General features: G+C 32.6%; 1 protein-coding gene across 4 annotated transcripts in view; it reads left to right on the plus strand.

Moving 5' to 3' along the window:
* The first annotated feature begins 25 nt into the window (after positions 1 to 25).
* The window catches only part of LOC129802080 (solute carrier family 12 member 4), a 215325-nt gene continuing 188662 nt past the window's right edge, over positions 26 to 26688 (plus strand). For 2 of the 4 annotated variants that reach the window (XM_055847641.1, XM_055847645.1), the window contains exons 1-2: positions 26 to 326; positions 19636 to 20072. In XM_055847641.1, coding sequence (XP_055703616.1) covers positions 19976 to 20072 — 97 coding nt within the window. In that variant the 5' untranslated portion in view covers positions 26 to 326; positions 19636 to 19975. Of the gene's footprint in view, positions 327 to 15093; positions 15747 to 19635; positions 20073 to 26688 lie in introns of those variants that run through there. The other 2 variants (XM_055847642.1, XM_055847646.1) reach the window with 1 other exon arrangement.

Here is a 26688-nt window from a genome sequence, read left to right on the forward strand (position 1 = left end):
TACGCCACCTGTGATTGAGCATGACAAACACCGTTTTGTTTAGATGTCGAAGAGTGACAACAAAAACATTTGGGTTTTGTGATAAAATGTTGTGAATTAATTGGGGATTTTCCAATGGAAATAAAGTGATACTGAGCAGGGGAACATGTGCAATGTGTACCTCATATCCCATGGACTTGAACTGGATCGAGAGCACAGTGCGCCAAGTGAAGGAAAGTGTTTTAATTATTAATTTGTTTGTTGAGACATCCTTCGTGTAGTGAAGGTGAGACTCTTTAATGGGGCCCAATCGAAGGTTCTCTAAATCTTCCTTTTATCGCACCAAGGTAAGAGCAAAGGACTTGAAATATTGATTGAATGTGACTTTGTGAGATATCTTTTACTCAATTGCCGCGGTCTTATTGATTTTCTCACTCAATGTTCTTCCTGGAAGGAGAGATTCTTGATAGAAAACAAACACAAGCAAACATTTGTTGATCACCGGCGTTTTTTTTTCCTCAAAAAGCTCATTCATTTTTTCTCACAAAATCGATATTGATTGAGAAACAGCTGATTGACACCTTAAAGGTGTCGACACACCATGAGAATAACTATTTTTTCCACAGACCAAATCTCAATTCGAACAACTGTGCAAATGGATGTAGAAAGAGATTTTTACCACCTTCCCATTTTTCCATTATCAACTCTTTCGCTCAATCTAAATATAAATTTATATCGGTGTTTGAACAGTTTCTTGCTCTCAAAAATTCCAATTGATTCTGACAAGAAATGTTGGCATTTCCCCTTTGAATTCACTTTTCTTCACAGCGATCACAGCGCCCCTATCGGCGTTTTGCAGAAACATTCATATTGCAGAGAGTAGGGGGTCCAGCAAAATGTGAGAAAAGTACGAGCTTCCAAAGGAACTCAAAAATTTATAAGAACTTTATTATTGTAGAACTTTAAGGGAAGTGGAGCAGCTTTGAAATTAGTCTTTCTTTTCGTCCTTCTTGTATTTTGAAAATGAAATTGTGCCCTTTCATAAATTTAGCTTCGCAACTAGTTTCTAAAGCTAAATTATGTCATGATAATGTCCAGATTCACTTAAAATTAGTATAAAAGAGCTTAAAATTTCAAAGCTGCCCCAATTCAAAGGTGCCCTACTTTCCTCTACAAAAAAAAACTATTTTATTAACATAATTACCGTGTGGAACTGGGTTTTCAAACTGTTCTTAAAAATTGATTTTGTGGAAATACTCAAAAATTCTAAGAACAGTACAGATAGTCGTGCGATATCTCAGATTCCAAAGGGCAGGATCACTCATGTAGAGCTGGTCAAAATATGCAAAAAAATCTTCGAAATATGCGACATAAAAATGCACGAAAAATCATAAAATATGCAAGAAAAATATGCATTTATTTAATTTATTTTTCACCCAAAAAAAGAGTGTTTTGTAGCATTTTGACATAAAAACCTTTAACTATTAAAAATTTACTTTTCATTAGGATCTGTCTCCAGTAATCATGCGTGTTTTTAAGCGCAATCTTAATCGTCTTAAGATCGAGCTGTGCGTGTTTTTAAATGCAATCTAAACAATTTCGTAATTGAGCTGCGTGTGTTATTTTCAAGTATTGTATTTCTCAAAAAGAATTTGTAAGCTGCTTAATAGTAGTAGGGGAAAGTCGTCTGCCTTTAAATGCAGCAGCCTTCAAATGTTGCGATTTTTTCGTTGTTCTCAAAAGCATAAATTATATTCTATTAACTATTAGGTAGCTATCCATCATCCTCACAAATCATCAAAAAATGGAGAGCCTAGTTCCTATTTCCTAAAGCTTTTCCTAAGCTCTAAACTGTAATTTTGATGTTCCACAAATCATGTGATTTTTCATAGTAAAAATCATTTTACAAATAAATCTTCCATTGTGACACATAGAAGGTTAATCAGGCTTAATATTTCTGTTAATACATTTTGGTTCAGATGACACAATTTTTGTGGGTGGCAAAAATTTGCAAATATCACCCTGCAGCAGCCTTTAAATGCTAATGTCGTGTGCCTTTAAATCCTATCTTTCCATACATCAAAACATATGAAATCGAACTCCTACTTTTCTCTGACGAACGTCATACAAATACTTATAACCCGCTATCTTGCTCCGGCCGGGATGTTTCAAGTTGACAATTTTCAACTTCAATGGCTTTTCCTTCTAAATTTTCAAGTGCAAAACAGTGCTTCAGAAAAATGTGAAGAAAAGTTATTGTTTAATGTCTTTTGACTGCAGTGATGATTTTAGTAAGTGCGTTAGGCTTCAATCTAATCATTTATAGCCCATTTAGTTTTATTGATTCAATATTCTCAGTGAAAAAAAAACATTTAAAGGCAGCTGCCTCGTGTTTGAAGGCAGACTATGCCAGCTGCCTTCATACAAATCGACATCACTTTTTTAATTTCCTCAGAAGGAAAAACTGAGGACTTGCGAGTGCTAAATGAGGTAATCATATACGCCGAATGAACAAGAGAATTTTTTGGTGTAGTAGAAAATAAAATCCATTTTGTGGATTCTTCAGAAAAAAATCTTAAATTTGGAACTCCATTTTTCGTTTGAAGGCAGATGACTTTCCCCTATTCTTTAAAAATGCACTATTTTATTGCCTAAAGTAATATTTCTGAAAAATATACAAGTTTACAGCTGTGATAAATCGAACACGCAGTATGGCGAAATAGCTTCAAGGAAACTTCAAGCGCGATTATCTGACAACTTGCTTTCTAGTTTAAGATTTTGGATTCATTTAAAATAAATTTAGTATCCTTTTATTTTCAACCAATAGTAGATAAAGTTAAAGCAAGATCGAATACGATTTAAAAAGAAATTAAACAATGTTAATTTTGAAATAGTTGAATTCAACATTTAATAACAACCAATCTTATTTCAGTTATTTGAAATTTAAAAACATGCTTTTTTAATGTTTCACTTCCTTTGTAAAATGTGACAATTGATATTCTTCTTCTTATAATATTTTTATGATTTAAATCTTTCCCTGATATAAGAAAGCATTATTTAAAGCTATCTATAAGTGCAGCCTATCTATAAGTACATTTGGGATTGATTTTAGAAATTATACGATTGTTTATAAAAATTTTACAGAATCAAATCAAGAAACTTTCGCACAGCTCAATCGTAAAACGGATAAGAATGGGCTTAAAGACATGCTTAGCTCAAACACAAAACAGTTTAGAGTGCGCTTAAACAAACGCACAACCCAATCATAAAATGGTTCAAATTGCGCGTAAAAACATGAGCAGGGCAATCATAAAACAGTTCAGATTACGCTTAAACACACGCACAGCTCAATCTTAAAACGGTTAAGATTCTGCTTAGAAAAATGCACAGTTCAGTAGTAAAACTGTTAAGAATGTGCCTAAAAACACGCACAGCCTAATTTGAGGGCACAATTTTGTGGCATGAGGGGCGTTCGCAACTGTTCTCAAATTTTAAATTATCAAGTTTAACGATCTTTAACGATCAGTCTTTCTTTCCTCCGTAAGAGGCACTGTTACCTCCCGCAAGTGGCGCTGCCAACTGTTCTCAATTTTTAATACTTAAGCCTTTTGTGGAAAAAGTTAAGTTAAACTGAGTACTTTTGTACGCTTTGTACGCTGTACGTACAGTTGCTAATTTCCGTATAGATTCTAAAAATAATAATCTTATATCAAGAGTCCATTATTTAATAAAAGTATGAAGAAGAATTTTATCCTAATGAAAACTTAATCAAAATAATTGATTGATCTCACCTCAAAACCCATGATGAGTGAGTAGTTTTTCATTTAGAATCAGGCAGCTAAAAGGACGCGTTGAAATATGATGGCAGATTTCCACATAAATATTTTGCTCAGACTGTCAGAGTTAAATTGATGATGGAATGCATTTGACAACACTGTGAAACATTTCCTCAAGTCTCCCATGTAAATGAATTCTCACGGGAAATTTCACTCTCAGTTATATTGCATTTTATGGGGTCTCTGTTGATTTAGTGATGGAATCTTTAGTTAAAATAATTTATTACTTAAACTATTCGAGGGTTTCTCTTTAAGATTTTTGTTGTAAAACGAAGTTTAATTAAAAGTCATTTGACAAAACCTTTAGTAAAAGATTCAATAAATCAACCGCTGTCATCTGATTCATTAAAGAAATATGGGAAAAATATGAAGTGCTCAAAGCCAGAGTGTGTGCGAAGCCTGAAAACCTTCTCCCTCCTTCTGTATTAGTTTCCTTGTCGCTGAAAAGTGATGCTTAATGGAACCTTATAAATCACTATCACTTGACGTGCTAATGAATTTAAATTCTTTACAGCATAATAATTCAAATTATATAGTGTTTTATATAGTGTAACCATTTAAGAAAATATTTTGTACATTAAAATTCAAATTTGGAAAGGAAACGAAGGAAAATATTATCAAAATTGATGCAATGTCAAACATTCCAGAAAAATCGAGAAAAGAGGAAGAAAATGTATTTTTATTTTCATCGGAATATTTTTCCTCTGTCATGGAAGAATTAAACTGAACTAAAAATCTTTCCAGCAAGTCGCTTTCTTAAATCATTTGATTTGTAGCTCTACTAAATTCTGGATTAATGAATAACTATGTCATTTTTCGGATATACTCGAATTAGCAAAATTAAGCTGGTAATTTTTTGAGAGCAAGAACGTTTAAAATGTTGAAAAATAAAGTTATTATTTTCCGTGAAATTTGAAAAAAAACTTATCAATAAATTTTTTTGTGTATCGTGGAGGTAAATTATAATGAAGAGTATTTTAATTAATGTTAAAATTTTAGAAACTATAGCGAATATTATTCCAGGAAATATTGTTTTATTCATTATTGAAATAAACAGAGGTTTATTAAAGACGGTACATCAATTAAATTCTATATATTAAATATGTTCGAAATTAATCGATTTATTATTTCCACATAATTTTAACGAATGGGCATCCTTATTTAAAAAAAAAATATAATTAGCCTCATTATCTATAAACGCGAATAATGGTGCTATTCCACTGAAATATGTACATTGTTTTAACACTTCACTGTTCTCAAGTGCTTCTGCATTATCGACTTTTCTTTGTGTTGGTTCCAGTCACGACTGTTTGGTGTTTTGAGAACATGACGAGGACTGGGGAAAACAGCCGAGGCATGAACCAACACAAAGAGAAGTAGATAATGCAGAAGCGATTGAGATCAGTAATGTGCTAAAAAATGTCGAGGAGAAAGATTTCCCCTTTTCATGTTTTTAGGCACTTTACTGCTCTTAAGTGTTTCCACATAACTGTCTTTTCTTTGTGTTGGTTCATGTCACGACTGTTTGGTGGTTTTAGAACATGGCCAAGGACTGTGAAAAACAGTCGAGACAGGAACCACAATGAAAACTCGATGCTAGAAAACATGTCCATTATTCATTGAAATAATGCTAATGAATTATTATCTATGTATTTAGAAAAAAATATCTAGAGTAAGTACCCCTTAAAAGTTGTACTTTAAAAAGAGTATATAATTTTAAGGGTATTTTAGCTAAGATTCTTTACAACAGGCCTGAGATAAAATAAAAGCCGAAGTGAATTTGGTGGTGCCAGTTGGGATTCTTCGAAATGCCGCGAAAATTCACGTAGAGAAAATGAGAGGTTTTTAATGTGAAAATTGTTTAATTCCTTAGAGTTAAGTCACTTTTACAAGAAAATCCTTTTAATAATTTATTTAAATACATTTATTTGGGTTAATTGTGAATAATTGTCGATATTACAACAAAAACATTGGGATGAAATTTTAAACTGGAAGACTCATATTCTTTTGAGCTGTCTCAAAATTCAGGATGGGTTTGAGAAAAATCCTTTCGTACAACACTATTTTGGTTAATAAGGAATGCAAAAGTACGTATTACAAGAAGGGACACGACCTGCTAATAAGGATAAAATCGAGAAGAAAATATTTTGTCGCATTTCAGAGATTTTTTTGCAATCGCAGCGCCGCCAGACGTTTGTTAAGTGAGTTATTTGTGTCTCTATCTCTCTCTTGAGTTGAATTGCACGCGATTTAGGAAACTTGTCATTTGAAATGATATTTTCCTTAAATTTCTTGATATTTCCGCAAGATTCAAGTAAAAGGGTGTTTAGTGAACAGCTATCCGTCTTCCGACAAAGATATTGGCGCAAAAATATTCATCATGGCACCGTGAATAAGCGGGATTAGTGTTACCAGCACGTTAATCTGCAATTTCCATTAAAACTATCAACACAAAATTTCCGATACTACACGACTTTTAACGAGCACAGATCTGCTTTACAATCTCAGTTTTTTATAGTTCATTAGCAAATTTGTCTGAATGATTTAACCCTTACAAAATGACAAAATCATTGGTTTAATATGGAAAAGGGTAATATATACTTCAGTTTATTTGATAAATTCACCTTTACAAACGTGCATCGTGATGCTTGAGTTTCAGTGTGTGTTAATTTCATTTTAATTACAAATCCATTTTGTGAATTATTGACGAAGGTTCGCTGACTCTCGCGTCCTCTGTACCAATTCACACTGAATTATTGAGAATGTAGCGTGTTCTATTCAAGCAAATGTGCTTTTGTTCCTGCCACTAATCAATTCGAAAGGACGAGCACGGGTGTGAGAAACGAGATTAAATTGTGTCAATTTCTACTGTCACTCTATACGATGATGTTAAGCGAGAAAACCGCCAAGAGCATTATTTAGAGATTCAACAATCAAAATATTATGCTTTAATATGCATTTCTAAAAGTTGAATTTGTACTATTCACAATTCATATTGATACAGCAATATCGCACAGATCAATTTAATTGTTTGAAATTGTTGAAAAGATGAAAAAAAAGTTGCATTAGAGATGATTGCATTTTCAAAAACAAATGAAACGAAAATTTTGGGACAAGTGGGACAGATGCAATCCAATTCAGCAAGTGGAATTTGATTTAATGTTTAGTAGATTTTTGATGAGATAAACCAAAAATCATCTGACCTATTCGAAAATCATACGAAATATCGACGAAATACACCCGACGGATTCGGTGTGCTCACTCTTTCCGTACAGAAGTAGATCTTGAAAAATTCGAAAATCTATTTGGAGTTCCAAAAAAGAGACTTTCTTACGTCTTAATACTTTTGCAAGGTGGCGGAAGTTACATCCTGTTTGAATTTCGAAATGCTCAATTGTCGAAATGTGACGGTCTTCACATTATTGTGAGGAAATAAACAGAACAACGACGCTTACTGTTCTTGTCCCATTATTTAATCACTCCATAATCACTGAGTAACTCTTTCTCCAGCTTTTTAGTGTGATATTTGATACATTTTCCCCACTGTTCGAAAATTTAGTATGAAAATTCGAAATTGAATTTGAATCTTCGAACTTCAACGGCTTTTTGTGCAAATAGAGTTCCATTAACCTTTTATCCAAGACACTAATGGAGAATCAAAATCTACTTCTATTTGGGCTTACTACCAGACTTTGATGTGTCTCGGCTAAAAAGTAAACCGCTTTCTATTCGTACAAAATGTCGATGTTAAAAAAGTTTAAACACAAATTTGTGACCAATTCAATTGAAACTAAGCTGTGCTTGCAATACGTAGCCGTATAAACTCTGAATTGGTATTTGTGTTTTTAGAATACTAAAATCTATCGCAAATTTTCAAATCCCATTAATTTTATGCTAATATGAATTTCAAAATTGTCTCTATATAGCAAATTGGAGATTGGAATTTCATAGAAATTCATTTAATTAAATTCAGAATCAGTGGAATTGAACTTCGAATGAGTCGAATACTAAAAAGAGAGGTTCAAATATAGAATTCACTGATTGCGTTTTATCTACATATCTATAAATAGTTAAACAACTAGATAATAACATTTTGATATAATTTCTTTATTGCTGAATATTCCTAATTTCCGGGTTTAAATTAAACTCGATGGATTTGAAATATGAAATTGCGGTACAAAAATAGGGAAATTTAATTGCATTTCAGGTTTTCTGAATTATTCTGAGAAATTTTATGTCTAAAAAAAGCTAAAATGACTTAGAATTTGATCGATTTTTCTTTACGTTGGTTCGTGTCACGACTGTTTGGTGGTTTGGAACACGGGGGAAGACGGTTGAGGTAGGAACCAACGCAAAGAAAAGTCGATAATACAGAAGCACTTGAGAACAGAAAGTGCTAAAAACTGTTCATTATTCATTGGAATAGCACCATAACTGAAAACTAAAGACTCAAAAATTTAATTATTATTTTCAAGCTCTCTAAATTGAGTTTCCAAATTTAAAATAAATTTCTAAGCTCTTGATTTAGGGGAATTGATTTTAATGCCTATCGCAAAGTGAGATTAAATACAAAACTAGCAATTCCAAAATTTAAAAAATTAATTCTATTGTATTATCAACTTTTTAAAATTCGGGAAAGCCGCAGATCCGAATCAATAAATAGAACAACCGATGAATTAATGGGATTTCCGTAGTTCTTTGGTCATCGACATATTTTTTGTGACTCATTTAAAATTTAATTAAAATAGCAATAATACAATATATTCTGTTGCTTTATTCCTTGTTAAAAATAATATTTAAATGAAAAGGGTGTAAACATTTAATCTACAGTGTCATTGATTGAACATAAACCTTAATATATTTTCATTGATAACTGAAAAATTTATTTAATCCAACCATAAAGCTCTGTTTCCATTGGACTTGTCAATAATATTTTGCTTTCATTTGCGAATTATTTTCATTTACATGAATGTGTCAGTAAAGGCTGTTTCTGTGGTTTGTTTTATAGATTGTCAAATGTCAGAAAAAAATGAAGGTAAAATTCTGAATAGGTATGTACTTTCTCTCAGGCTATAGAATTTTTTAGAGGGTTGAAAGAAAATTGTTATCTCTCTGTGGTAGACCTAAACTCGAAGTTATTTCAAGAATTCCCTGGGATTTGTTTGTTCTTCTGAATTTATGAGAAAGAAAATGAGATGAAAAAAAAAGTTGCTGAGTAATTTTTAGATGAGTGATTTGTCAGAAAGAAATTGAATTGACAAATACGCTAGTGTTAAATAATGATTTAATAAAATACTGAGTGTTTTTGTCGTCAGCAGACTCTTGCTAATTCCCTGGGATAATTGTTAAATAAATATTGAATATTGATTTTCCAGGAAATTTAACTTGTTTGAATATTTTGGTTTGGTTATATTCATAAAATATTTGGCATTTACAGAAGAAGCATTAGGAGCATTCATGCGTTTTTTCTTTGAGTATATCTATAGACTCTGTCAAAAATAGGGCATAACATTCATCAAAGTGCTGTGCTATCTTATCAATGGTGGAAGGTGTACAATAGTTTCGATAAGATAATTTTTCATACGTGGGCGTTTTTTGTCCCAACCTCTGGAAATATTTCTGATTAATTGCAAAAGTATTCTACTGAATTGTATACTTATTACTCTCAAGTGTTTTTTTTCTGCAATTTTTCAGACTTTCGCTTAGTTCTTAATCTGAAGTGACGTTGAAAACATCAATTTGCTTGTTCTTTGCCATTTTTTCACGGTTCAAACAGGTTTAAAGATCGCTACTTGTCTTTGAGTATAGTTACATTGTTGTTTTAAAAAGCTTATTTAGGATATATAGTTATTGTTACGATTCTGGGGGTAGGGTAACACCTTCCAACCCCTCGGAATAACCTTCAGTTCACTCTTGACCGAAGAGAAGGCGAAATTAGATCCTTAGGCTCGTCAAAAAACTGCAGAATCCCTCTTGTAGATTTTTACTACTTTAGTTTAGTACTTGATTTCCCTAGGATCGGATTGGTCACTTTAGACACCGGGGTATAGAGGGATTTTCCTTTACAAAGAACACCCTCGGACGAACTCCTACTTACCTAAACTTTTTTCAAAACTCACAAGTGAAGTACTGCACTGTTTTATGGATGCAATATTGGATATGCGTTGCTCGCAAGAATTATAATCTTAAAGGAAAATTTATTTACTTACTTGTGGAAAGTCACGTATAAACAAAAATAAGAATATATAATGAAAGTGCCTATGCAAAACGTAAAATTTATAAATTTTAAAATTTTATGGCATACCGTTTTTAAAGGTTGGGCATAATAATATTAATAATAATAATAATAATGCTGGCACAACATTCCATGAAGGATAGTGTTCGGCCCTGCGGCCTTCCCGCAGTCAGTGGGATTTCTAGACACGCAATATTATTTTTTCTTATAAGGGATGAGATTATCAGTCCTATTTCACGTGAAATCAAGTGCAGTTAAGCTTACTGGATACAATCCGAACACCTTTAACGCCAGAAAATTCCTAGTGACCTAAAGGGGATTCGAACCCGGGACACTTGCATCATAGAGCGAGTGCTCTATACCACTTGACCCATTGAGTGCCCCAAAGGTGGGGCATATTTTATTCAATTTTAACGGAGTGTTGCTAGGTTTATATAATAAGTTATAATAGGAGAAGGTTTTCAGGCTTCGCACACACAGTCAGGCTCAGAACACTTCATGTTTTTTCTCATATTTACTTAATGAAGCTCTCATAATTTTTTTGGAAAATATATTGCCATTGATTGGTCAAATTCATTAAGTAAATATGAGAGAAATATGAAATGTACGAAGCCGGAAAACCTTCCCCTATAATTTAAATTTATGACTGAACTCCAGTTAACTTCAGACTATAATCCGCGTTTCGGTGAAATAATGTTATTAATTACGATATTACAATATTATATTTTATTGATATTATATATATGTATATGTATATATATATATATATATATATATATATATATAATAATTATCTTATTAAATATTTATTAAATTGAAAAATCAATATTTTTAAGAAGAAAAATCGAGTTTAAAAAATGTAGAATTTATTCTACTGAGATAGACATGCCTATTCATAATTTTAGAACACGCCCCTTTCAGTAATAATTTGAAATTTAGAGTTTGAATTTTTGCAACTTTTGTGTTTATTTTCTTGAGTGGTACATTTTTCCATTTCGCAAAAAAACAATATTTTTGACTGTTTTTGAAGGGTCGTGGCTTAAATACTTACTTAGTGTCTAAGGAAAGGGACAGATAATCCTAACCGGCTTATGTAGGTGAGATTCTTAACGTGAGCTAACTCGGAGTGCATGCAAATTCGATTTAGAGCTGAAGTTGGGAGACGCCATTCAGTTATCTTGAATCAAATTCGTGAAATTATACAAATTTTGTATTTAAACCAAAATATCAAGGATTTGGATGAACTGATAGAAAAGTGATATATGGGTGAAATGTAGACCAGAATGTTCTCTATAATTTTTCCATAGAACATGATCTCATCGATTACTCAGAAGCCAAGATAAGCGAGGTTTTTTGTTTCTTAACTCGTTTTTTCATCCAGAGTTCCCCAAGTAGTCATTTGTTGAACTTCAACTATATCAAGGAATTGTTGTATTTTGTGGGACTTTCCATTTAAACCCTATTTTAAGTGTCTTTGTGGAGTAGAGGCAGTCAAATTGGCATCTGAGTGATTTCAAAGCGTTATTATGGGAAAAATCAATTTTTTCACACTTTAACGGCAAAATCGGAGTGATAGCGTAGTCTGAGCGGAAAATGATGTATGAACGAAATGTAGAGACAAATATCCTCTACAATTATGTCGAAGTAATCATCAAAATCGGTTCAGCGACAGTCGAGATAATTGAGGTTATGTGATATTGAAATTGGTTTTTCGACTGTGGCGCCCCTGGTGTTGGTCCCACAAAGTTCAAATGTTCTAGAAAGTTGTAGCATTTGGTGAGATCTTTCGTTTAAGCCCTCATTCATCAAAATCGGTCACATAGAACCGGAGATATGATTTTTTGAATTTTGTGAACTTTGACCCCTCATATCTCCGGTTCTATTGAAACCACAGCGCGCATACGCACCATTTTGGAAACGTCCTAGACTGGACTACAACATACTAAAATTTCATTAACTTGCACAATGCCGTTTTTGAGAAAAATGTCTTTGAATTTCGATGAATTTTGACGCTATCGCAGCGCCACCTGTGGTGACTTTTTGAACTTCCATCTGAAAGTGCTCATCGAGACGAAACCAAAAAGGTAAAATTTATGTCGCTATGATAATTAGAACCGGAGATAGAGGCCGGTCAATGTTCGAACTTTGACCCCTTATAGCTCGGGTCAGGGGTTATGGATCGACTTAAGGTTTTTTTTTGTTTGATAGGTATAATCAACGGCTACAACATACTAAAATTTCAGCCCGATTGCATAAGGAATTTTTGAGTTATTTAACTTTTAAGATTTAAAAATTTTCTTTTTAATAATAGCGCCCCTAGCGGTGGTTTTATGAACTTGCGATGTTAGAAGAGGAAGTGGCATTTCACGAGAGCTTTCCAAAAAGCCCCCATTTTTTAAATTCTAACAATTAGAACCGGAGTTATGGCCATTTTAAGAAAATTTTTTTGGACCCTTATAGCTCGGGTCAGGGGGGTCAGGGGACCTTAAGTTTGGTATTGATGGAAAGCTCTAAGGCCCAGCTATAACATACTAAAATTTGAGCCCGGTCGATACCATAGGGGCGAAGCTATTGAGAAAACAAAAAAAGGGGGGTCTTCAAAATGGCGGAAGGAGGGGTGGGGGGTGGGGGGTCAATACACCAAGTTGCAATTTTCACCCGATATATAACCTTTGCCGAAAACCGCAAGTCAATATCTTTTTTAGTTTAGGAGCTATTAAGCTCCAAAGAGCGGCCGGCCGGCCGGCCGGCCGGGAACGTAAAATAGCCACATATATATTCGTGATCAGGAAGTGCTGAAACACATTTTGGCCAAGTTTGAGGTCGATCGGACGACATGAAATTTTGTTAGGATTATAGTAGGTGAGATTGTTAAGAATCTCACCTAATAGGAAAATATACAATTTTATCAATAACAGTATTAAAATTAATCATTTAGGAAACCAAATCTTTAAAATTGTTGAAAAAAAGTGTTTTTCTAATTTTAGGATTTAATTTTTTATTATATTTTTGTGAAATTTTATTCTTTGCTGATTAAGTTTCACTGATAAAATTTCGATTTTTCTTTACCTAACATCATAGGTTCCTGACCGAAAATTAAGTTTGTAATACATATTTTGAACATTTACTCTTTGTAAACAATTAGAACCATTAGAACGTTTTAGAATGTTTTGCCCATTTCAAATTTTGTTGTTGTTGAAATTGTACCTTCAAAATATTATATCTTTTATGAAAAAACTTCCGAATGGTAAAATATAACAGAAGTGACATTTACTTAGTTCAAATATTTCCAGTTCGCTTTTTTTGCTTTTTCTATTCCATACAAGTGCATTGAATTTTCCTGTCAAAATTCTGAATGTCAAAATCACGAAAAGCCAAAATCACGAAGAGACAATATCCAGAATGGGTCGTAAATTCCGAAAACCAAAATCCTGAAAAGCCAAAAAGCCGAAAACCAAATTTCCGAATCGTCAAAATCCTCTAAAAAAAAACGAGTTTATACGAATACACGGAAAATTTCCCTTTGCCTTTATTAAGCGCTGGTGCAATCGTGGAAGTACCTATAACACTTAAAAAAAAAACGGGATTTTGGAGTAACAGAATTTTGACGGTGATGACGGCTTGATGTGATGCCAGATTAGAATAGATGGGTCCAGGTCAAAATGATGAAAGTCAAAATCTCGAACGCCAAAATCTCGAAATGGCCAAAATCCAAAACGTTAAGATCCCAAAAACACCAAAATCCTTAAAGCTGAAATCCCGAATTCTTAAAAGCGTCAGAGTTACTTCCATGATTGCACCTGTGATCGTTGGAAGCAAAAGGAAATTTTCGCCCATTCACTAAAAAAAAAGGGTGCGATTAACTTTTTTTCCTCGTAACTTTAACACTTTTTAGGTGTGAAAATATATCAATATTTTTTAATGTTAATTTTACACCTTTTTCAGTGTAAAATTGACATGAAAAAGGGTAACTTTAACCCATAATACACCTAAAAAGCATAATATTTGTACCAATTTCGGAGCAATAATGCAGAGTAAAATTAACATTTCCGGAATGTTATTTTAACTTTTTCGGATCAGTGTTCGTAATTTTATATTTTCGGAATTTCGGCTTTTGGGATATCGACTTTCGGGATTTCGGCTTTCGGGATTTTGATCCATGCGAGAATTTGGCTTTCGAGATTTTGACAGTCGGTATTTTGACGTTCGGAATTAGTGATTTTCAGTATTTTGGATTTTTGGAATTTTGATTTTCGGGATTGCCGCTTTCGAAATTTTGTCGTTCGGCATTTTGGTTTTTGGGATTTTGACAGTAGGGATTTTGGCGTTCAAGATCTTGGTTTTCCGATTTTGACTGAAACCCGTTAAGTGAATATTTATTCCATATAACAGAGCCCAATAAAAATAATAAAAATGTTACAAATTACCCCATGTTTCTTTACGTTTTTTTTTAGAATTTTTGAAAATTTTCATAGTACCAGGAAAATGTATCGGAAAGCACATGAACTTTAACTAAAATTTTGTAGCGGAAAATTTAAAATGATAAAATATCCCTTTGTCACATTTTGCCCCATTTTTGTAAGTGATCCAAAGGGGATTGGAGTCAGGAACACTTGCTTCATAGAGCGAGCTTTTTGTCAATTTACCCATTCAAAAACCTGCATTTTTAAAATATTTCAATGGTGTGTGATGTTATAAAGATATTGCCAGAAATGAGATAAGGCAGAAAGAGCACTTTGCTATATTCCTAACCTCTGTCTATAATTTTTTTTTTGTATTGAAACTCCCGCACCATGTCAATAATGTCAGTGCAGAACGATAAGTTAATCTATCCAACTGCGATTTGGGTGTGCTATCCAATCATGAGTGTGAAAATCAATTTGTGATATGACAGTTAAAGAGTATTTTTCCTACTCTATCTCGTAGACTAATACGACACACTGTTAATATCTTATCGTTGTCCGAGCTGTATATGTTGACTCTCTGGATGTACATAACGTCGTCTCTGGCAAAAACGAATTTCTCAAACTGGCCACCACCGACGCACACTTCATTGGAAGTTTCTCGGGCAGTCGGACGCTTTTATCCTCTTGTTAAGAACGCGCGATTGCGGCTAAATATTGCGTCTCTAAGTGCTTCTTTCACTTCTTGTGCTGGGTTTAAGGGGAAAAACGTGCAAATCAACACAAAAAGCTAAAGTTCTGTGTGTGTGTTTTTTTTCTCTCTGGGTGGAACCATCCCTTGGGAAAGTCGGTAGAGCAAATCAGTGACTATTTGTGACACTTCCTTTGGCATTTTCCGGCAATCTCAAAGTTTTACCACAAGGAAAAAAATATATATAGAGAACTTTTTACCATCATACCTAAATATCGATTGCAAACTTATTTAATGTGTCTCCCACTTTAATAACATTCAAGGTCTCCCCCCTTTTGCGAGTGCCCCAAAGTGGGTGGGATTCTATATTTAAAGACATACCACATTGCAAAAGTGCAAAAGGAAAATTCTATGTTACATGCTATTCTAGAGTGAGAGGAATTTTACCAGACAATTTTGTATGTTTTCAAGTGAAGATTGTATACAAATTCTGTGAGGTGCTGCAGATTTTTCTATTGTTAGGTGGAGTGTGACATAAAGTATATATATTCTTTAGACTTTTTACAACATCCTGTGGACAAGGAATATTTTTTTAATGAAATGTAAGGAATGCACTTGGAAATAATTCTATACAGTGGCTATCAAAATGAATATAAAATTTTTGCATACCATAGAAGGATTCATATTTTAAGCTTTGTAACGTGAATTTACGAATAATAATAAGTTTTATTGTTAATTATCTAATTTATTATTCTTTACAAAGAATTAAGCTTAATATTTCAGTGGATCACTATTTAAAATGCAAGTTTTATAAGACTGATGTTAGGGGCGCTTTTACTCTAAAATACGTTTTTAAACGTTTTAATGCCCAGCGCACAATAACTTTTGTTTGTAAACATCTTTTCAAAGTTTCTTATGAGAGTGAGTGAGATAGATAACTAACTCTTATAGGAAAGTCAAAAACATGTTTACAAAACAAAAGCTATTGTGATTTGGGCATAACTCAATCTCTGTTTTGTAAATGAAAGATAATTTGTCCAATGCAAAACGTACAATGAACTCAGCTTTTTCAATAAGTGTTTGACATTTTAGTGAAAGTCCGTGAAATTCGGTAGGGGAGATCCGGGCAGAATTGGCTAGCAAATGAAGGTTTTTTTGTCTATGATTTGTAAAAAAAAATGTATGAATCAGACTTAAGTAGCAATTTGCTCAATGTTCCCTTCAAGGAAAACAAAAAAAAGCACCCTACAGTCTAATTCTACCTCTGACTAATTCTGCCCCGGTCTCCCCTCCTAATTTTCTTGCGTACTCCCATATGAAAAGTCTGTTTATTTTTAATTTAATGCAATATTTTTGACTGAATCAACAAACTTTGCTCTTAATGGCTACATTTAAATATATGACATAAATTCAAAGGAGTTTTTTATTGAAACTTATTTACAAGACAAATGTATTATTGTTTATTCAATGGAGCAGTAGATACTCGGATATATTAGGTACTCTTGAACTTGATTTAACCCTTTAGCGACGAGACAGTTTTCGCTGACCGAAAATCAGCAATAAAAATGAAACCAATAAACAAAACTTGTAAAACGTTTTACATCTAACCTTCGAAAAGCCAACAAACTCTGATTTGGTGTATTTTTTGCCTCTATGAACGATAGGGACAAAAATGGCTCAAAAATTTAAGTAATTTTTCTGACAATACCAATGGTAGATCATTTTCATTCTAAAGAAAAATATTATGTTTGAGTATTGTAGTTTGTTGTTCTAAAACGGTTTTGCTTAAAAAAATTGGAAATATAAAAAATAATTAAAATTAATTTTCAATATTACAATTTAAAAATTCGCCATTTTTGAACTTAAAAATTTACTATATAGCAAATAGCTGTAAATAGGCGTTATCAAAACTGTTCCCAAAATTTATTTTTAAGCTTTTCTGCTAATATGGGAAAAATATGAAGTGCTCCAAGAAAGAGTGTGTGCGAAGCCTGAAAGTCTTCCCTTATTAATTCTAAATTTAAGTGTTTTTTTAGGAAAATAACAAAGTTCTTAGATTATTTTGATATTATGATATTTTCACGGTTAACCAAATTTTTGTATTTCGAAAAGAAAAACACAACGGTCTATTCAGATTGACAAATATTTGTTTGAAAGTTTGTGTAAAAATCGTTAACTCCTTCCAAATGAGCATGTTTTAATACTCAAGGATTGAGAACTAAACATTGCGATCAGTTACCAGCGTCATTTGGGGAATATGATTTTTCTTAATATGTTTTAGGTGAGAACTTAAGTTTTTTGCACGATGTCCATAAGTCTATAACGTTCATAAGTGATGACTCCATTCTATTTGAACTTACTTCTTCTTTTTCTATTTTACGTTTAAGCTGTCGGACTCACTCGGGCCCATATAGTCAAAAAATATTTGAATTTGCATAGAGCTCTCTGATATTTGGATGACAGCTGTCAAATACAAGAGAAAGTCAAAGAATGCCCATCTGGGGTATATGGGCTTTTATCTGTCATTTTCCGTCTCAATCACGCGAATATCAGAAAGCTCAGTGTAACACAAAAGTTAGCTTGCAATTAAGCTAAGTTATTTTTTATTTCCATTGAGAAATTTTTCAACAGAGTTCTCAGAAAATTTTCAACTCAATATGAAAAAAGGGTGCTTTTATAAGAAAAATTTCAATTTGGTTAAACTTTTTCGCATAAAAGCTTAAAAATAAAAATTGGAAACAGTTTTCCAGACTGTTCCCATGGGGAACAGTGCCATCCATTGAGTTTTCTTCTGATACTTGCATGCCAACAAGTTGTCAGCTGAGCGATTTTCCATAAAAAAATCTTGTTTTAATTTCACAGTGAAGGTGTTTAGATGAAATCCAAGTAAATTTGGGTTCTTTGAAGGTGAAAATAGTGCGTGCAGTGAGAAAATGTCCCATAATGGGCTATTTCCATTGGGAAAATTTTCAGATTTTTGTAATTCTAAATTTGCATGAAAGCTCGCAAAAAAGCCCAGTTTTGAATACGAACATCTCGTTGACATTTATTTGTTTTGATTTGGGTTCTGGGTAAAAATGCATAAAAACAACCGAAACCTTCATGAAATCACTGCTAAAGGATATCTTTATTCCATTGGTACGCAAACCATTGTTCCATTGGTACGTAATTGAAACCATTACAGTAGACGATAGTTTATCGATAGATTTGGGCGTTGAAGCCTTTGTAAGTTCCACAAAAAGCGCTCAATTATAAAGAATCACGATAAAATAGGAAGAACTACAGCGAATTTGAGCAAATTAGGCCCTTAATTAAACGTGAAAATTTTCAACAAAATTTTTCGCCCGATTGAAAAAGAGCCGATTGAGCGAGAATCTACTGTACCACTTTAAAACAGCAACGTTTCTGTTTTTTGACGCACTTCTAACACTTTGTCCGCCTTTACCGTAAATCAGAGTTCTGAGCATACCGTATCTCCAATACAGGGATATTTTCTCACTGCATGAACTATTTTCACCTTCAAAGAACCCAAATTTACTTGAATTTATTCTAAAAACCCCTTTATTGAAAAATGAAAACAAGGTTTTTTATAGAAATTCGCTCAGTTGACAACTAATTGGCATGCAAGTATCAGAAGAAAACTTAATGGATAGCGCTGTTATCCATAGGAACAGTCTGGAAAACTGTTCCCAATTTTTATTTGTAAGCTTTTATGCGAAAAAGTTCAACCAGATTGAACTTTTTCTCATAAAAGAACCCTTTTTTTTCAGATGGAGTTGAAAATTTTCTAACAAATTTGTTGAGAAATTTCTCAATGGAAATGACCCATTAAGAAATTCAAATGTTGGAATTTAATCTGCTCATAAACACAGATTGTTAACCGCAAACGTATAAAGCAGAGCTAATCTTTTCATCACTGTGAGAGCAATGTTTATTCACTTGGTGGCGCTGAAAACTGTTCTCAATTTTAAGTTCTCAATTTTTAGAATTGTTTTTGGGCTAAATTTCGGCCAAGTAAGTGAAAAAGACTCTAATAAAGCAGAGATTTACAAAGTTTCCGTTTTTCCGTCTGCCACTGTAGTACTACGGAAAATATGTTTTATGTACAAAAGTGACGGAGAAATACCAACGATCCGGCTGATTCAATTAAGTAAGTCTGTGACGCGTTTGCGTGCAGATCAATTAAATGCCCAGTGTGAGAGAGAGAAGCTTTATTATTATGTATGCTTACATACTACTTAAATACAATTCAATCAATTAGATGGAGGCTCTCCCAAGAGTCACAGCGTCACTTTTGTACAAACAATAATACCGTGGTATTTACTTTATATCCCATATATATTTTATACCATCATTTTCTCTCATAATCCCAATTATTGTAGAAGAGACTGTTTTATTTATAGTTTTTTTGTGGACACAAGAATAACATTGTATTTTGTTGACTATTCATAATATTACTCCACTAATTTAATTAATTTTTTTCCTTTAAAGTTGCACGAGCAAAGAAGACAATTCTCTCTAAGTGAAACATTAGAACTTTCATTGTTTACGAGGACAAAAAAGCAGTTTTATGGTTGATGTGGTTTAAATTTTTAAAGTGTTTTTTGTGTTGTCTACTCCATCAGTGGAAGATATAAAACAGAAAGAAGTTAAGGAGATTTTGTAGCGACCAGCAATTTTCTGTGTCAGAGACAAAAGTGATAAATTTTTAATCTGTGAAAGTTCAATTTGGAAAAGTCTAATACATTTGCCAAAAAAAGAAAGTGAAATAAAGTAGATATTGTGTTGTGTTGTGCTACGAGGGAAACGGGAAAGGAAGTGCCTGTGCAAAATGCCGGAAAGGTTTAAGGTGACAAAGGCTGAACCCCCTCAGCAGAGGGTGGATGAGGAGGCGGCAACGGGACGTCTTCTGCGTGAAAGACCTCCAGGTGAGTCCAAAATTTATATATAGGGGATAGTGCCCATGCTTCGTACGATCCCAAGCTTCATAATGACTAATTTTTCTCATATTTATCAATAAATGTGACTCTGCAATACATCTTAAAACCTGGATACTTTTCACATTTATTCAGAAACATAGGTAAAATTTAGTCATTACGAAGCTTGGGATCGTGCGAAGCATGGACACTTTCCCTTAACCTTTTTTCACCCATTCTTTATCCTTCAATCGCTTACGAACCTCTCTCACTAATTAATAAAATGAGAAAATGGACAAGAGAACAATTTTTCATCAACATTAGGTCTATTAATAAAATATCCGTGGTTTTTTCCACATAGTTATATTTTCTGTATGCTGGGAACAACCTAAATTAAACTGTGAAAAGTTTGTAATAATTCAAAAAGTTGTTTACACGGTCTCAATGGAACGTGTCCCGTATAATGAAGAATACACGGAGGGAATATTTCTTTATTTTTTTTTGTGCAAGATTAAATTTAATACCAATTTAAATTTTGTACAATTTGTACCCATTAACGCAGCATAAATGAGTCATTGATGCGGAAAAATTGAGAAATTTCTACAGAAAATCTATTATATAAGATTTATCACAGTTCCTGCTTGGACAAACGCACTCAAGAAGTGCAAATTGGTCTTTTGCAATAACACTCATGGCGCTAAGTCATCGATATCTTTTGCAATTTAATTACTTTTGAACAAATTGAGAGTATCACAGGTTTTTCCATGATTTTTCCTTATCATATAAAAAGGATTAGGAAGTTATCGATAACAAACAAAGTAGATAGAAGCTAATCTTGGCCCATTGCATTGCACAATCTATTCTATTTTTAGAAAAAATCACAGATAATGATTATGTATTAAGTTCAGGTGAATTATGTTTTATAGCTTTGACTTCGGAAAGAAGTCAGTATATGCAATAAACCGATTTTTGAAAAAATACTCTGGCTGTCTAACCATTACAAGACCTAGAGGCCAAACGGTTTGAGATATGGACGTATGCCTTAGACACATTTACGGCTTATGCCGAGAAACGGTTTATATGGTGGGAAGCTGATGGGAATATAGTTTAATCATTGTTTTTATTATAATTATGTTAAGCCGTAAGTCTATCTAGGGCATTATGCAAGCTTCAGACCTAAGGCTTATACGTATTTAATTAATTTAATTTCTTAACGGTATTAAAGTTTTGGAAAATTAGGACGTAAGATTGAATTATTAAGGGCAAATGATGAATTATATTCTGAAATTCAAATGAAATTGATTGCTATTTAGGATTTTGAGACCTTCAGGAACTGGACTAAACCTCCAGTCTGAAGACCGTTATAGGGTCTAATGGCTCCGTTCTGTAATAGCCTTTTGAAGTGACAAAGGTTTGCGGAATCTTCGTTTTTTCCGTTTTGTTTTTTACACTTTTGTTTTTCCCAGTTTTTCTTTGGAATCTTTGTCTTCGGTGATTTTTATTTTTTGGAAACTTTGTCTTTGGAAATCTTGTCTTTCATATATCTAATCCAGTCTAGGTCCTTATAGAATTGTGTAGCAGAAAGATTTGATGTTTCCACTTTCACAAATCGTCAGTAGATCAACAATTGTCGTAACTTATAAATCATCTCATCAGAAGTTCTTGTATAATGTGTATTTCCGTATTGTTAGAAGAAGTACTAATGAGGTGATAAGGAAGTTACGACAATTGCTGATCTAAGTGACGAAATATTCTATATGGCAATTACTGATTGAAACAAGTGGACTTTCAATTTGTTGCTAAACAGTCTTATAGATAATATTCTCAAAAGGATTGAATTTTTAAGAGATTACTTTTGAAGTGGCACTTAAAACTTGTGCAACAAGTTCTTTTTTGAACCACTATAAATTGTGTAATACTTCTGAGATTTTGCTTCTCATGACCCCACGTAACTCCTTAATTCTCAGGGCCACGAAGTGCTTTTTAAGCATGTCAAATTGAAACGTTTTGACAATTATCCTTCTGTAACTCTTTGAAAAGTCAGACATTTTTTCCAAAAAAACTCTAAAAACTTTTTTTTCGAAGACGTTTTCATACATTTTTAAACTTAGCAATATGTTGGAAAGGTCTCTAATCTTTCCGTTCAGAAGTAGATCTTGAAAAATTCGAAAATCTATTTGAAGATCCAAAAAAGAGACTTTCTTACATCTTAATACTTTCGCAAGGTGGCGGTAGTTACATCCTATTCGAATTTCGAAGTACTTTAGTGTCAAAATGTGACGGTCTTCACATTGTTGTGGGGAAAAAACAGAACAACGACGTTTACTGTTCTTACCCCAGTATTTAATCGCTTCATAATCACTGAGTAACTCTTTTGCTAGCTTTTTAGTGTGATATTTGATAAATTTTCCCCACCTTGTTCGAAAATTTAGTATGAAAATTCGAAATTGAATTTAAATTCTTCGAACACCAACGACTTTTTGTGCAAATAGAGTTCCATTTACCTTTTACCCAAGACACTATTGGACAATCAAAATCTACTTCTGTTTGGGCTCAATAGGTCTGTGACATATTCGAATATAAAAAAAGAATTGAAGTAAATATGAATATGGTAATGTGCGTAATAAGGGTACCAGGAACTGTTGTTATAAAGCAATATAATTAGCTGGTATTTGCCGTGTATTGGTTGTGCAAGTTCTTGGCAAACGATGAATAAGTTCCATTGATACAAAATTATTAACTTGGCCTTCAATTATATCAAGTTTATGCACAAATAAAATCTTTATAAATACTCAAGCGATGAGTTTTTCCGGTTGATTGCAGAGCGGACGAATTTTTGATAAGGTCATTGGTTCGAAAATATTGAAAATATGATAAATTGTGTCAAAATTTGACATAAAATAGGCCATTGGAACAAGATCAAGAATACCAATTTGTCATTTAATTTTCCTGGTAAATTCTAAAAGCACCTTAAACAACAACGATGCTTCAAGATATGTGTTCTCTAAGCATTGAAGAAAATCTGCGCAAGAAACGTGAAACTTTTGGCAAATGGCCAATTTCTTTTATATTTTCAATTGAGATTTAACACCTTTCATGAGGCGGTTTAGGAAGGATTGTCTCCATAATTCTGAGTTTCCTGTATTTCCCTGAGTTTTAGTAATGTAGCTACGAGTATCTAAAGTTTCTTTGTCTTCAAAAAGTGAAGGGTTTTGTTTTCGTTCAAGCTTGAGAAGCTTTGAATCGAATAAATTTAAAATTTTTAAGACCAATTTTATGAACCTGTGTCACAGCTTCAAAAATTTTTCAAACGTTTACCCTTTTCAGCTATCATTCTTTGCTTTCGGTTCAAAACCAACCTGAACCAGATTACATGTTGCGATAATAACCCCAGAATTTATACAGAGATAAAAGATTAAATTCGTATTTGAAAATGAAATAATCGATACGCAACTGATAACAACCGGTTAAGGTTTGATAGGTTTTTTTTTAGGTTTTGTCATTAGTTCTGCGTTAGGTTTTTAAGGTTCTGAACTCCTAATTTTGTAGTAATTAGTAAAGTAATGATTATTTTGAGATGACTTTGAGCTCTAAATTTCTATTAAAATGTTTTATTTTATATTGTTTGAAAGTTAAATATAAAATATTTGCTCCGTCATCGATATTATACACAAAAAAACCAGATTGTTAAATTAATAAAAAAAGAGAAAAAAAACAGTGAGAGCTGAAATATTGCAAAAATTAAACATTCTGTTTTTTTATTGAACATTTATTTAAAAATCTGTTTTCTGAAATAAGCAAAAACATCAATTTACAACATAATTTATTACTTTTTAATAAAAGTTCAGAAAATATTGAATTAATTAACGAAACTAATTATTTGTTTAATTTTTTGAAGTGAATTCAGAAATGTTTTTAATTATTTATTAAAAATAGGTTGTTCCTGAATTTGTCCAAATAAATTTTTAATCAAGCAATTTAAATAAATTATATTGAACATATATTTTTTACGGAATTATATAAAATCAGTTCAATTTATTTTTCTGTTTAAATTAAATGAAATAAGACTGTTTATTCATTATGCTTCTTTGAATTTATGTAAATAAATATTTAAATGCCTACACAAAGGTGTGAAATTGCTAATTAGGCTGAAAGAGATAGTTTTAATATTTGTAAATAATTGATTTATATTGAATAATCATAGGACAGCCAATATCTCACATTACAGCACTGAGAAAAAAACGGGGATGCGATTAACTTTTTTCCCTCATAACTTTCACACTTTTTAGGTGTAAAAATATATCAACATTTTTTAATGTTAATTTTACACATTTTTAAGGGTAAAATTAACATGAAAAAGGGTAACTTTAACCCCTTAATACACCTAAAAAGCATAATATTTACACCGATTTCGGATCAATACTGCAGGGTAAAATAATCATTTTCATAATGTTATTTTAACTTTTTCGGATTTCTCTCAGTGAGGGATTAATTGCTTTTTGCACTTTCAAAAATTGTATTTTTTGAATATCAAGTCCTATTAGATGAATCTATAATTTCTAAAGTTAGTTAAATTAAAATTTTAGGAAATAATGCATTAGAATGTTGATTTATATGCTTTAGCAGATTAGGCAGTAAATATTAGTGTTTTAATATTAAATTAATAAATTTGTAGTTCATGAAAATAGTGATATACTGGTGGCAACCCGAAGTTAAGGAATTTTGAACAATTCTGATATTGTTTGAAGTAATTTTTGATAAATTTTGAGTTTTTTACTGTCCAAAATAGAGAATTTTATCGGCTACACAAGTTTTTGCCTATTAAAAATAAAGTTAATGATTTTTTTTAGGTTTTCGAAATCTGTGTAACCACTTAATAAAGGTATTACATACAAAATTAACTTTAAGTATACGGCAATATAACAGTTATTTCACTGTTAAATAATAATATCTTTCAATTCTGAGATGAATTTTGAAAGTTTTACTTTCTAAAATGATTTTTTTTAAAACGTTATTCGTATCATGTGTCAAATTATCAAATTTTATAGAGTTTTTAACTTAAAACGTATCGAATTTTGATAATACCCATTCTAAAATAGGATTACCAGGCTTCTGCAACATATTAGGTGAGATTCTTAACAATCTCACCTACTATTTTAATTTGAAGGCTGATTAAAAGGCTATTTTCAATTCTGAAAATTTAAGGAAAGGTTTGTAATATACCCCTCAATTCTAAGATCAGGAGAACTTAAAGATTTATCTCAAAATATTTAATGTCAAAATAAAATCAAAGACTTTTTATTATGAGCTTTAAGAGCCAACGATGCTTCCAAATTCCAAATTCCGAACGCCAAAATCCCGAAAAGCATCCAGAAGAGACAAAATCTCGAATGGGTCGAAATCCCGAATGAGTTGAAATTTCGAATGGATCTAGATCCCGAATGGGTTGCAATCTCGAATTGTTCAAAATCCCAAAAAACCAAATTTCCGAATGCAATGGGGCAAGATTCCGAAAAGCCAAAATTCCTAATATCTAAAATCCCGAATGGTTCAAGATCTTGAAAAGCCAAAATCTTAATTATTCCAAAATCCCGAAAAGGCAGTCACAAAATCAAAATCACCGAAGCAAAAACCTCAAGAAACGAAAATCCCGACAAGGCTAAACCCGTAAAGCCAAAACCCAAAATAAGATTATTCCGAATGAATCAAAATCCCGAATGGGTAAAATCAAAAATCCCGTACAGTCAAAATCCCAAGTGGGCCAAAAAAAATATTAAAAACCCAAAATCTCGAATGGGTTCAAACCCCGAAAATCCAAAATCCGGAGTGGGCCAAAATCTCGAAAAGTCAAAGTCCTTAATTTGTTAAATCCTTAATAGCTAAATTCCGAAAGAGTCAAAATGTTGCAAAGCCTTAATCTGAAATGGGCCCAAATTCCTGAAAGATCAAACCTCCTAAGACAAAATTCTAAAGAGGTTAAATTCGGAATGGGTCAAAATACCGAAAAGCCAAAATCCGGAATGGGCTAAAATCTCGATATGTCAAAATCCCAAAAGGCCAAAATCCCCAAAAGGCCACATCTCTAAAAATTAAGACCCCAAAAAGGTATAATTTCGAAAATGCAAAATCTCCAAATAATGGGTTAATATCCTGTGTAGGTAAAATCCCAAACGGGCAAAAATCCCGAAAATGCATAATCCCGAATGCGTAAAAATCCTGTATAGTCAAAATCTAAAATGGGCTAAAATACCAAAAATCCAAAATTTTGAAATTGGTCAAAATCCTGAAAAGCCAAAATTACAAGAGACCCAAATTCAGAAAGCCAAAACCCCGAAAAGCCAAAATCCCAAAAGCCAAATTTTACAACGGTCTAAGATTACGAAAAGCCAAAATTCCGTAAAGCGATCTTCAGACTAGAGGTTTAGCCCAGTTCTGGAAGGTCTCAAAATCCTAAATAGAAACCAATTTTATTGGTATTCAGAATGTGATAGATCATTTAAACTTAATAATCCAATCTTAAGTCAAAATTTTCCAAAAAATTCTTGACTGATAAGGAATTAAGGAAGTTAAGCCATATGGCTAAGCCTTAGGTGTGAAGCCAGTATAAGGGCCACATCCCCGAAAACCA

Source organism: Phlebotomus papatasi, chromosome 2 (genome assembly GCF_024763615.1).
Source record: "Phlebotomus papatasi isolate M1 chromosome 2, Ppap_2.1, whole genome shotgun sequence".
Classification (NCBI taxonomy): Eukaryota; Metazoa; Arthropoda; class Insecta; order Diptera; family Psychodidae; genus Phlebotomus; species Phlebotomus papatasi.